Here is a 12,977-nt window from a genome sequence, read left to right as displayed (position 1 = left end):
TCCAACACACTTACTGATTGATCTGATTTTGCTGGCATAGATGATCCTTCCAAGAAACCATCAATGGTGGGTCCTCTCAACATTTCCAAAATAATACGTTTCGTATCTACGGTAGCAGAATTCACGGCCTAACTTACCCTATCTCGACTAGGGGTTGAATGGTCAACATAGGTAATGGGTCAAGATTTATTACTGCTTGACTTCGTGAAACTACCAAAATCCATATAATACAGTTTTGCAGGGGCACGGTCAACAACCTGGTCTGATTTTCTATTACTGACCGTTTTAATTACCATCTTAGTCTGGTCCCACCTGCTCTTCCTGGTTCATGTGAGCTCGTGTAGCTCGGATTCCTCCCTAAACACGTGTGCCGAATATCTTTGTTGTCATCAAAACAGTAATTTCCACAACTAAGTAATAATATAAGGTGACCTCACATAGAGTGATATAGATATAGTACCTCTATGCAGGGTTATTTTCGTAATTTAACCAACATAGACTGAGTGAAGTGAACTTTTCGTGGCAAAGCACTAAGGAAAAGAAGAGAAGCTTTAAAAGTAGCTCAGCTCGATCAGTTCAGTTCAGACCTACTGTTTCGTTTCTTCATTACAAGACCAGCTGTTTCAAGTTTCAAGTAACTTCCAAGTGACGTTTCGAGCTCGAGAACTGAATCTTTTTCTTTTCGAGCTCTACAGAGAAGCTTCAGGAGATCAGAAAGATAACAGAGCTACCTCTTTCAGTTCTTTTCCATGTCTATAACAGAGCTTCTACTCTTGCTTCCAGCAGTAATTGTCTCTCTCATTATCGCGAGGAATCTTATTAGAACCAAGAGAAGAACACATAATCTTCCACCGGGAAATTATGGTTGGCCTTTTCTCGGCGAAACAATCGGTTTTTTGAAGCCTCACTCTGCTACTTCAACCGGAGAATTCATGGAGAAGCACATATCCAGGTACTCTCACCTTTCTCCTCTTTCTAATTCCGACCATTAAAGAAGTATTCGCCGGAATGCAAGAACTTCCGAGATTCCTCTGGTGTCTTCAATGCGAATCTGAGATCTAAAAACCATCTCTATCGTCGATTTGCTGCTAACTAAGTTAAAATGAATCCAACAAGCAAAACCGACGACAGCATAACGCTAATTACTCCTATAGTTAAAGAAGTTAGTCAGCACAGATCGGAAAATTCTTATCCTATGGTTCTAAATGTACTGAAACATGGACTGATCCAACGACTACAGAGGATCCTGTGTGTTAAGGTTTTCATTTGTTGCATATGTGGCTGAAGATTATTGGACATAACTTTTGCAGGTTTGGAAAAATATACAAATCGAATCTATTCGGAGAACCAACCATAGTATCCGCAGACGCAGGGCTTAATCGATACATATTGCAGAACGAAGGAAGATTGTTCGAATGCAGTTATCCAAGAAGCATTGGAGGGATTCTTGGAAAATGGTCGATGTTGGTTCTGGTAGGAGATATGCACAGAGATATGAGAATGATCTCTCTCAATTTCATGAGTAATTTCAGGCTTCGAACTTACCTTTTACCTGAAGTCGAGAGACATACCTTGCTGGTTCTTCGATCTTGGAAGGAGAATTGCTTTTTCTCTGCTCAGGATGAAGCAAAGAAGGTACGTTTTGAGTTCTGACCTATTTTGACTTTTTTTTTTTTTTTTTTAACTTTTTTTATTTGAAGGATTAGTTCGAAGATTAACTGTTTGATTAATTCGCAGTTTACTTTCGATTTAATGGCGAAACATATCATGAGCATGGATCCAGGGAAGCCAGAAACAGAGCAGTTGAAGCGAGAATACATTACGTTCATGAAAGGAGTTATTTCTGCGCCTTTGAATTTTCCTGGTACAGCATACTGGAAAGCCTTACAGGTATGGTGATTGATTCATTGCTCTGTTAATTGATTAGATATTTTTGGAGATTAAATTCAGGATTTTATCGTGAATAAAACAGTCAAGAACGACGATTCTGAAAGTAATCGAACGTAAAATGGAAGAGAGGATCAAGAAGAGGAATGATGTTAATGAGTGTGAGACAATGGAAGATGATCTACTCGGTTGGGTGTTGAAAAATTCAAATCTTTCTACTGAACAGATTCTCGATCTCATACTGAGTTTGCTTTTTGCTGGTCATGAAACTTCTTCTGTTGCAATTTCTTTGGCTATCTACTTCCTACAAGGCTGCCCTAAAGCAGTTGAACAGTTGAGGGTATGATCGGATAATCTTCTACTCTAGGTCATTGTCTCATCTTATAATCTCTGTTTTATAATAGTTCTTACTCATTCTACCATTTTTCAGAAAGAACACGAAGATATCAGAAAAGCCAAGCAACAATCTGGAGATTTTGAATTGAATTGGGAAGATTACAAAGGAATGGAGTTTACACAATGCGTAATTAATGAAACACTTAGGCTCGGAAACGTGGTTAGATTCGTTCACAGAAAAGCTCTCAAAGATGTTAGATACCAAGGTAGAGAAGTTAAAGAGGATTACAAAGAGAGATTAATTAATTTAAAAGCTAAAGATTTTTCTGAAAATATTGCATTCTTTGTTTGTTTGTGTTGTCTTAAAAAGGGTATGACATTCCAAAAGGGTGGAAAGTTCTTCCAGTTTTTGCAGCAGTTCATCTGGATCCTTCGATCACTGACCAACCTCAACAGTTCAATCCATGGAGATGGCAGGTCAGGTCATGTCTACCTTCTTAATTGCCTCGTTTAATGCTTTTGTTCTGTAGCTTTTTCTATATCTTCTTCTACATTCCAAAGTGCCCGGCCCCACCAGGAAGTTCATATCCAGACCATTAACTTTTCTGATTGATTTGACACATCAGTAAAACCATTAGATCTTAGTATCTTTCCTAGAGACACCTTCCAAGGGGGTATGGGCCCGTTTGGGCAGATTTATTGTCTGTCCCTACTTGATGAGTATAATTTATAATTTTTGTACGGAACTAGGTCCCATCAGTCATGATAACAAACAGGTCCTTATACTCCGAAAGTCCGAATGCAACTTAAAATAGCTTATTTATTTATTCATTACTCTTTCTCAATTATTGTTAGTTATTAAAAGTAACGCTCTTGCCAATGGACTTACTTCGGAAGGAAATGATTAAAGCTTATTAGCGATATCGCATGCACGTGCATTAGTGGTACAAGTGGGTCAAACACAAATCAAGATAGATGAAATTAAAAAAAAAAAAATTTGGTTGAGGGGATTTTTTTCTTATTGGATAAACGCAGAAGTTTCATCTGAGGTGGATCACCGTGGGAAGTTTCAGCAAAATTTCGGCCGAAACTCATCGACATTCATCTAGTTCGGCAGTCACCAAGCCGAAATACCCTTCGAAGACCTACGAAATGTCGAGAAAAAATCGTTGAATCGTCCATAGAAATCTTTGGTTTTGTAACTTTTCTTCTTCTTCATTTGTATGTCCTTAGATCTCTGATTTTTCTCTGTCTTGAACAACTGACTCAACAACTTTGCTTCTGCAATTTCTTCTTCTTCTTCTTATGTCTTCATCTTTCGGTTTCTCTGTCTTGAACAACTAACCCAACAATCTAGCATCGGCAACAAAAGAAAATTCAAATATCGATTAAACTGGCTTCATCTCTTAGCGATCTAGATTTTTGAACTCCTCTTTTTCAATCCACCACTGATGGGATATCAAAAGAAGAAGAAATTGCAGGAGCAAGAGAAATTCAGCAAAGTTGCAAATTTAAATAAGGGGCTCACCGTTTCAAAATTGCAGAAGCAGATTTAGGAATCGATGTCGATTTTGCAAATTCCTCTCTTAGCAATCCAGATTTTGTTGAGCACGAGAACCATCAGCATATTGGGGTTGAGAACCTGGGATATAACGCCTTGGTTCTCAATCTCCTGTTAAAAGCAACTGAAATACCCCTGAAATATCGGCGAAATATTGCCGACATTTCAGGTTTTTGTTTGTTTCGCCACCCGGCGAACCACCGACCGAAATGATATTTCTTACCTTGGGTGGGATCCTCTACCATATGGGTAGATTTTTGTGCTCTTTGCATGCCTCTTCACTATACATCAGAAGGAATACTTAACGAGTCTCATTTTTGTCAGGTGAGTTTTCCTTCTAATGTGTATTGGAGAGAAATGCCAGGAAAATAATAGAACATAAACTTCTACCCTGACAACAGATAGAAAATCTAGAATCATTCATTTCTTAAGGAAAAGTGATGAAATGCTATTAACGTATATTGTTGTAAATTATAAGTGAAGTCAATAAATAATAAAAATATAAAATCAAATATATTCCATTCTTTGTGAGTACAGATTTTCTAATGGCTAGGATAGAGACGTGTCATCTTCTCACACTTCTTCACTATATATTAAGGGTGTGGATTACTTTTGAATTCGAATAAAATGAACCAAATATGAGATTCTTAGTTGACTCTACATGTGCCCTACCCTTATATTGTGAAGAGATGTGAAGATAGCACAGACCACAGATAGATGGTTCAGACTTTTCTCCTGAGTAGCTCAAAATTATATACTATATATCACACTGTTTTCTCATTTTTCATTTCTGTGTATTGTGATGAGATGTGCAGACCATTGGTCCGAGCACGACGACGAGCAACTACTTCATTCCATTTGGTGGTGGGCCACGACTCTGTGCGGGCTCTGAACTTGCAAAACTAGAGATGGCCGTGTTCATTCACCACTTGGTTCTCAATTTTGATTGGGAATTGGCAGAACCTGATCATCCTCTTGCATATCCATTCGTCGACTTCCCCAAAGGTCTTCCAATCAAGATCCATCGCCATAATCACCATGAACTCCTCTTGCAAGAATAACTATACTCATGAAAGCTCAGTTCTCATTCTTAGACTCTAAGTGGGATATCAAACGACAGAAAACAGTTATCCTTCTTTGCATGTAAAGAGACGAGAAGAAAATCCAAAGGAAACACCGCCATTGCTTGATTCTCTCTCGATCCATCCCTCTCTATTGAAGGTCTGCGGATTTCGCCTCACAGGAATGTAGAGATGATCGAGAAACCCGAAAAAGAGGATTTGTAGCATTAACTACAAAGATTCATAGGACCACGTCCTTTGTTGTAACATTTTAATTTTCGTTTGTCCTTTTTTCTAGGCCTCGTTTGGACTTGGAACCTTACTTATCTTTTAATAGTGATAGAGCTTCTGTTTTATTTTCCAGATTCTAGTTGTATAATTGTCTATTTTCAATAGGAGAAAAGATTTAATGTTTATGTATCTATCATCATCATCATCAAGCATCAAGAAGAAGAACTTACTCAAAACATTTGTTATCTATGTATTTATCTATCTTCGGGACTAGTTTAATGATGACCAAAAATGAACTTATTTAATTTTAATAAACAAATACATGTGGTAAAAGACACCCGTTTCTTTTTTTTTTTTTCTGTGTCCGTTCCGTATGCGCTTCGTGTGCCATCGACGCTTTGCGCTCCTCTTATTTTTCATTGGATGGCTTGAGACGCCATCAACATGCATGCAAAGTGTGACCATGCACATGAGAGTCTCCTCATACATGTTGAGTACCCATTCAAAGAACACTATTTAGTCCTTGAAGTTCTCGGTCTCTCCTGTTGAATGACGATTTTATTGGTACAAAGGTTGGTGGATCATATTCATGTTTTGGTCCTTCAAAAACAATACAATGAAGGTATGGTTTCAATTAAAATTGTAAGCAGATAATCATGTACCTTGAAGGAGAGATTCAACCCCAATGTAGTGGATCCTCTGATCCAAGATATCCATTATTTAATGGATAACTTCACACATTGTATCACTGCATTTATTCCTAGGAGTTCTAATGTAATTGCAGATCTCTTACCCAGGAAGGCCCTTTCGGTTTCTGGCCCAAAAGATTAGCCGTCTTCCACGTGATGGTGGAATTATGTTCCTCCCCACCCTTTGCCCGTGTTGAATAAGATTGTTGTTTACCGGAGAAAAAAAAAATTAACGTAGGAGGACAATGGGCTGGGCCTTGTATTTCATGGGGGTGGGGGGAATGTTTAAGGTTTTAACGTAGGTGGACAATGGGCTGGGCCTTGTATTTCATGGGCATCTCCCAAGCCCATAGATTGGCCAAGTTATAAACCCATCACATGGGCCACAACGGAAGCACTTATATAAAATGTAAATGTTTCTACTCTTCATTTGCGTCGTTTGCCGTCTCCATTTTCCCCGCGAAGACGAGAAAGCATTGAGAAAATGTCACTGCATTTTCTGTTAGCCTTTGAGTTTCTTCTGCGTCTTTGAAGAAAATCGGTCGCTATCGAACCCCTTGGGACCTTTTAATTCAAGATTTCTTTCCACTGAATCGTTAAGATCACTCTCTTCCGCTGTTCTTTCTATAAATTTTATCAACTGTTTCATTTTTTTCCCGCAATTTATCAGAAACTGAAAATTCATATATTTCGTTCGCTTGTACCTTTTTTTTTTTTGTGTCTGGTAATGATTTATGAGTTCAATTTACTTCTCTTGCTTTGTGTACTTTGAATTGGATTCTAACATTGTTATTCCCTTCTTGATTTCCATGTCATTGTGATTTTCTGGTAATGATTTATGAGTTCAATTTACTTCTCTTGCTTTGAATTGGATTCTAACATTGTTATTCCCTTATAGATTTCCATATCATTGTGGTTTTTAGTCGATGCGCTAGAGAAGGATGTGTGTTTTCTTTTTTGGATCTTGAAATGTTTGGTTCTTATTCCGTGCTTCATTTGGAGGCAGATGGTGATCTTACTATCCATTGTAGATGACATATTTGATGCCGTTCTGATGGGAGCTGGTTGAGTCGGCTGAGACCGGCCATTGGGCTCCCTGAGCATGTTTTTATCGCTCGCATTATGAACTTCCCCCCCCCCCCCCCAACTAGGTCACATACTGTTACAGCCAACATATGGAAGCTTTTGAGTGAGTGTATTGAGCTAATCACTGAGCTGCCAAGAGCTGGTTCAGGTGTTTGATCAATTGAGATTTGTAGGGCCCTATCAATATGATATATATCTTTCTTTTTTCCTTCTTTTTTCATGTCAGAAATAGTAACAGTTGTAACACGTTTTGTGCTATCCAGGAATAAATTTTTGCATCATTTTTCTGAATCAAATGATTTTGCCGCTTTGACATCTTTGTAATTTTTGTGTGCTGTTTTATTCTTCTCTGAGTGCATGTATATTTGAGTTTTGAAATCTGTTTGTGAAATGATTTTGCCGCTTTGACATCTTTGTAATTTTTGTGTGCTGTTTTATTCTTCTCTGAGTGCATGTATATTTGAGTTTTGAAATCTGTTTGTGACCGGAGACCTGAGAAGGATTCTCTTTCCTTTTTCTTCTTATACGTCATTTCTCATGAGTTTCTCGAGTTTGGCCTTTCCTCTGCCCAGAAAGTCGCACAATTGTCCAAGGATTGGGAGAACCGGGAATGGTGGAAACGGATGGATATCAAACTTGAATAGCCCGAAGAACTTCATTGATTTTTGGAAGTTGTACAATTTGTGATTACTTGTACATGGAGAACAGAAGCAAAAATTATCATGACTTGCATTCTTGCAGAAGTGTACAGTAGGAAAAAAAGGGGGAAAGTATCCTCAGAAGTTCCTTTGATATGTTAACACACGAAATACCAAGCCTACTCAAAGATTATTTCTCGGTTTCATTATGGTTACTTATACAATATCTTCAAGAATCTCATCTATGAGACCGTTGAGTACAAACTTCTCCACATCCCGTATAACTTCTACTTTTTCAAGATAACCAAACATCTTTTCACTCCATCCGAAATCCCACATACAGTTCAAATCTGGATTCTTATTTTGAATGTCTCTCTCAAGCATTCTATGTAAGTAAAGGGCAGTGTCATTTTTATTTCCAGCATCCTGATCAAGGAATTTCAACTCTTCAAGATCTTCATGCAACTCTGTAACCAAATCATCCAAGCCTTTTAGCTTCGCTTTCCTGACAGAGATCCTTATAAAAGGATAAGATGTGAGCTCTTCTCTTCTGCCTTTTCTTTTCATTACTTCATAGCAACTGTCTAAAACTATCTTGTTATCATCATCATTGCATGTTTTGACACTGGAATGGAGGATGTCAATGGGAATCAGAAGTCCAAAAAATGCCTCTGCTGTATTGAGGAATATCTGGCTTCTCAGTAGTATCTGCTTGAGATGATTTTCATTTTTCTTTAGCAAACTCTTTTCCCTAGTACTTTTATGCTGATCCAGGTGGGAGGAGTTAAAGATACCTAGCATGCCATTTTCACCTGGAACTGTAACATAAAAACATTGAGCATGAATTCAGCTTGATTTGTTCAATTCGTTAGATTACAGGTTCATGCTGTTTTGAAAAAAAAAATTGATTTTATCAACTGTCTGCAAATTGAAGACATAGCTGTCTAGAAGCATTGGACACCTTAGTGGTGACTTCATCTGACAGGTTCAGGGGAAAGTTTGGAGAAGGACAATTCAATAAGCAGCAGGATGAGAGATTGTGGAAATTTCAGAGGATAATTATGGCCCTACTTGTGTGTTTCATTAAGATGTTTGGTGAGTAAGGAATCTCAGTTTTACTTACCTTTGGGCTGAACTAACATGGTGTAGGATGGCACTGCTTCATCTTTGTCAACCATGGGTTCAAGGTCTAAGAGAGATCTTGAAACTCCTGAAGTTTCGTCACTCATCTGCATTGCAGAAGACAAAAATTGAGAAACTAGTAGGCTACCAAGATTTGGATAATAAGCATATCTATGGGAAGAAAAAAAAGCTCCACATTGCAGTGTTAGGATAATCTAGTGAATATGAAGAAATAGTAACTTACAATGGTATGTGGAGCTGTTGCATCCATTTTTCTCTGATTCTGACGGCTGTCTCCTACAGGATTGTTGAAGGTGGAAGTAGCTTCCATATTTTTTTCATGTTGTACCAAGTTCATTGATTCACTGGCGTTTGCTTTCCTGGACATGCTTATTTCTGCTTCTTTGGTGCTGTGAGTCGCTTCTACATTTCTCTGCTTTAGTTGTTGTAAAACTGAAGTCTGTTGCTTTAAGGGCTGACCTGTGTTGTTGGTTGATCTGTTTTTTTGGGTCAGCACTTCTTCAACTTCTCCATCTCTCTTTTGGGAGTCGACTCTTTTATGCATGTCTCTCTTACTAATCTTCTCCTGTCTTAGTTGCACTCGCATGGCTTCTGAAAGCATGTGTTGTGGAGAAGAAGTTAGTCTTTTGGCATCATTAGCTTTTTGTGTTTCTGAACTTTCATCCAGTGAATCAATGATGAGTTTATGGTTTGTGGTAATTCCATCACTGATGAGATTGTTGTGGCTTTTCTTTCGAGATTCTTCAGATAGCTTTTTGTCAAAAGCTTCTTTGGGGCTTCTCTCTCCAGCTGTGACATGATTGGTACGTGGAAGCTTCTTTTGCAAATTTGTTGTGCAATCCTTAGGTTTCAGTGCATTTTCCGACGTTTTTCCCCTACCCTTGGGATTGTTCACTTGCGACTTGCTTTTTGTGTTGTGCCTCCTCCTTTCGTCCTCATGAAGCATCGCTCCTTGAGATTCAAACTGTTGGGGATGCTGAGATCCACCTTTATGTGGGACCTTCTGTTGGTTGATCAATGTATAAAAATTTTCTGCATTTTTCTGCTGAGACCTGCTTTTATGATGTTGTTTATCAAGTCCTTTGTTGTGCTTATAATCAGCAGCTTGTAGGTGTTTGTTCACTTGTGGTACCGGAAAGTGATTTGAAAATGGTTCACCATTTACACCTCTCGATGTTGTTTTCCAATCCTTGGGATTTGGTTTCTCCTCCTTCCTCTCCTTTCCATATTTGTCTTGCTGAATTCCACTAATTTTGCTCAACTGATTTGTATTCATCTGGTGTCTATTGGTCTTGGCAGCAGGCTTTGAGTTTGACATTAAAGTCACATTTTTCAAATTTGGGCCCCTCAAGTGTGCTGTTTCATCATGAAACACAAATTCAAGCCTGCCGTTGTGAGACACCAGGAACTTTTCTGCTGCAGGACCAAGGCTGCCCCGTTGAGTTGAATGGTTGTTTGCTTGTAACCTGTATGGCCAAGGGGTTTGGTTCCTTTCTGATGGACTTTTGTATTCAATAAGAGCCCTTTCTTCTTTTTTGACCCTTCCCTCTGTCATTAGTTTTTCTGGTTTCAAGGGTTTGCTTTTCTCTGCCCCATTCTTTGGGTCTGTGTTTGGAGGAAGTTCTTCAAGTCCCATTAATTTTGCAATAACATTTGGGATTCGCTCTTTCCCAGATTTTGAGTGAGATGCATTTGAATGCTTCATGGGTTCTGACGATGCAGTAAGAGTGCTTGAATCTAGACCGTGGCTGACTGATCTCCTGTGGGACACTGAACCAGAAGACGTGGTTGAAATGTGGTTATTGGAACTGAATTGAGCTGTTTCTCTAGTGTTTGATAGAGAAAGTAATCGTTGCTTAAGGTGACTAGCCTTTGTGACCTCTTGCGCATCTCCAAGAGAGCTTCTGGTGGGCCCTTCGAAGGAGAACTTTGGACGATTCACTTGCTTATGATTGATTACTTTGATAGTGCTCTCATCCTCATCATCTTCATCCTCCAGTAATCTGATTCGTTGTTTTTGCTGTGCACTGATTGTGTATTCAGATTCTTGTTGCAGGTTAACAAGCATTCTTAGTGACTCCTCCAATTCCATGGCTCCCTTTAGTAGTTCCTTTCCAATATCCATGGAGTATCTATCAAAACTAAGACCATTGGAGCAGGAATTGAGGATCTGGTTTAACTTCTGAGCACCTTTTGATATTTCCTTTATGTGGAGATGAGAAAGAGTCGGGAAATGACTGTTTGAAGTACTATTCCTGACTACTAAATTGCTGCTGCTGCTGCTGCTCCTGCCCACTTGCACCACGTCTACTGATCTCCCAATGTGATGTAGGATACCCAACATCGGGTTACCAAAGGATGTTAATTGTCTCATTGTGCCACTGTTTTCAAGCGCAAAAGCAAGTGCCCTTGATAGATCCCCAATATGTCGAGAGGTTTGAGCTCTCCCTGATAGAACAATCTCTTTTGAAGCTCCTTCTTTGATTGCGGGCCTGTTATGTGTTGTACTTAACCATCTATTCTGGTCTCCCATTGTAGAACTAGCCTGCAACAAAATAACACACCTAATATACACCAAGTCCACTTAATACCTTAGCAGGTAAAGGGAAACGAAGTCTACATGGGGTAAAAAAGAGAGAGTAAAGCAAGAGATCACCATTTGACGTGTGTATGCTGTTCGTGATCCTTGCATGGGTTTTCTGGAGTTCCCACCTGCAGTGTCAATCTAACTTTCAGTGAAAACTATTGACTAGTGATTTTTGTGTGGTAAGGTTTTGCCAATATGGGCTTTCACCACTGTTGAGTTCTATGGAGGCAAACCTAACCAAGACAGTTACAGTGGTCCAGCTACTGTGAATAAAAATGCTAGGCATGCACAGTTTGTTGAATTGGATCATTCCACTTGAAAATTTGATGGTGTTCTTCAAAGCTGTTCAAGGGTTTGGTTTACTTTTGGGCATGTTAGTTTTATAATGATTGGCTCCTTCATCCATAGTGGAAAATCATTCCTATATATTTGAACTAACCTGGAAATTTGAACTGACAGATTGAAGGTAAGAATGCTAGAACAAGTTTTTGGAAGCTACGCCAAAATGTTGAGCATATTTGAAAGACGTGTTCGTAAATAGCTCTTCAGTGGATTCTAATACAGAAGGTTTATCTTCACTCACCTCTGGGCGTCTGGTTTGAGTAGCCTGATGTATGAGACATTGCCATCTTCTCCTTTCGCATCCTTAGATCATCCAACAGCTTCTGAGACATATCTGATCTCCTTGCCATCTGCTCTCTCAGTTGGAACTGGAATTCTCTTCTTAGTTCCCTTCCCACCCCATGCAAATGCAAAGGTGAAAAGAAACGGCAAAAGTAAAGGATTCTTCAAGCTCGCAAATGGAAGAATTCTCTTCGTTCTGCTCTGGGTTTTTATTTCCACAAGATAAAGAGTTACAGAGTGGATACACATTTTCATTAACAACAGGTGAGATGATTCTTTCAGTGTGGATGGGAGAGGTGGGGAGTCCTGTCAAGAAGCAATAAAAGCTAGTAGAGAATTTAGCAGAAAGTTTGACGTGAACGATTCCTTGGGTGCCTGACTTTCATTGTAATTCAAGCAAAGTCAAGAACTCCCAAGGGCTTGTTTTCCAAGTCTTCTCCATTATACTTTGCTTGTCTGTTTTATCCTCTGGTGAGGATTTTCAACTCATTCAACTAAAAGTTTTGATTAAAGGGTTTTACTTGTGCAGTTTTTAAGTAGGTTTCGCAAGGAATTGGGTTTAGACTTGAGATCCTCAACCTTAGCTTTTAACCGAAAGCTGGTTTGACAATGTGGTAGGGTTCTAGCTACCAAAACATAAAAAGGAAACGGCTATTGGGAGTTGTTAACTCTACTAAACAAAAGGAAAATCCCCCCAGGAAGTTTATTCTAAGTGGATCTTCTGTTCACCCATATTCTTCGTGCATCTGTTTTAGAACAAGCTGCCCCCACTTCCCTCATCTTCCCCCCTGCTTTCATGGAACAATGTGGAAAAGACCACTGTTGCTTTTCTCCCCTTCGCTATTACAATCATGGTCACCTCTGATTAGAGTCTGGATCATCTCCACCGACGTCTGTTGACCACGAATTACAGGGGGCCCACAAAGTTAGGGTGATGGGTATTATTTTTTAAAAATTTTATTATTTTTTACTTGTAGGTTCCACATAATTTGTGGTTGTAATGCCCCCATTAGGGAGATGATGATCTACACTCCTAATGTTAATTTCTCGAAAATGCATTTCGTTATTTCAGTGTCAATTTATGGAGTTCTTTCATTTTCAACTATAGGAAAACTGGTCATTTGTCTTCATAAT

The 12,977-nt window shown here is 39.0% G+C and overlaps 2 protein-coding genes across 3 annotated transcripts; one reads left to right on the top strand and one right to left on the bottom strand.

The window, feature by feature from the left end:
* Window positions 1-577: 577 nt before the first annotated feature.
* Window positions 578-5,292, top strand: LOC149017744 (cholesterol 22-monohydroxylase CYP90B52-like). Of its 2 annotated transcripts, none has more exons than XM_089152068.1 (7): window positions 578-952; window positions 1,311-1,635; window positions 1,738-1,890; window positions 1,973-2,227; window positions 2,318-2,489; window positions 2,594-2,700; window positions 4,600-5,292. In XM_089152068.1, the coding sequence occupies exons 1-7, from the start codon at window positions 750-752 to the stop codon at window positions 4,843-4,845; spliced, it is 1,461 nt and encodes a 486-aa protein (XP_089008194.1). In that variant the 5' UTR covers window positions 578-749; the 3' UTR covers window positions 4,846-5,292. The 2 variants fall into 2 exon arrangements, with proteins under 2 accessions (XP_089008194.1, XP_089008195.1); XM_089152069.1 differs by having other exon boundaries at window positions 2,594-2,705; window positions 4,600-4,779.
* Window positions 5,293-7,705: 2,413 nt separating this feature from the next.
* On the bottom strand, window positions 7,706-11,912 carry LOC149017743 (uncharacterized). The gene is made up of 5 exons (XM_089152067.1): window positions 11,803-11,912; window positions 11,289-11,344; window positions 8,856-11,177; window positions 8,613-8,718; window positions 7,706-8,307 (listed from the first exon to the last, which is right to left on the bottom strand). The coding sequence occupies exons 1-5, from the start codon at window positions 11,909-11,911 to the stop codon at window positions 7,706-7,708; spliced, it is 3,195 nt and encodes a 1,064-aa protein (XP_089008193.1). The 5' UTR covers window position 11,912.
* Window positions 11,913-12,977: the final 1,065 nt, after the last annotated feature.

The sequence above is a fragment of the Hakea prostrata genome, chromosome 4, assembly GCF_041222555.1.
Source record: "Hakea prostrata isolate BN-2017 chromosome 4, UWA_Hpros_2, whole genome shotgun sequence".
Lineage (NCBI taxonomy): Eukaryota > Viridiplantae > Streptophyta > Magnoliopsida > Proteales > Proteaceae > Hakea > Hakea prostrata.
This window is presented reverse-complemented; position numbering and strand designations above follow the sequence as displayed.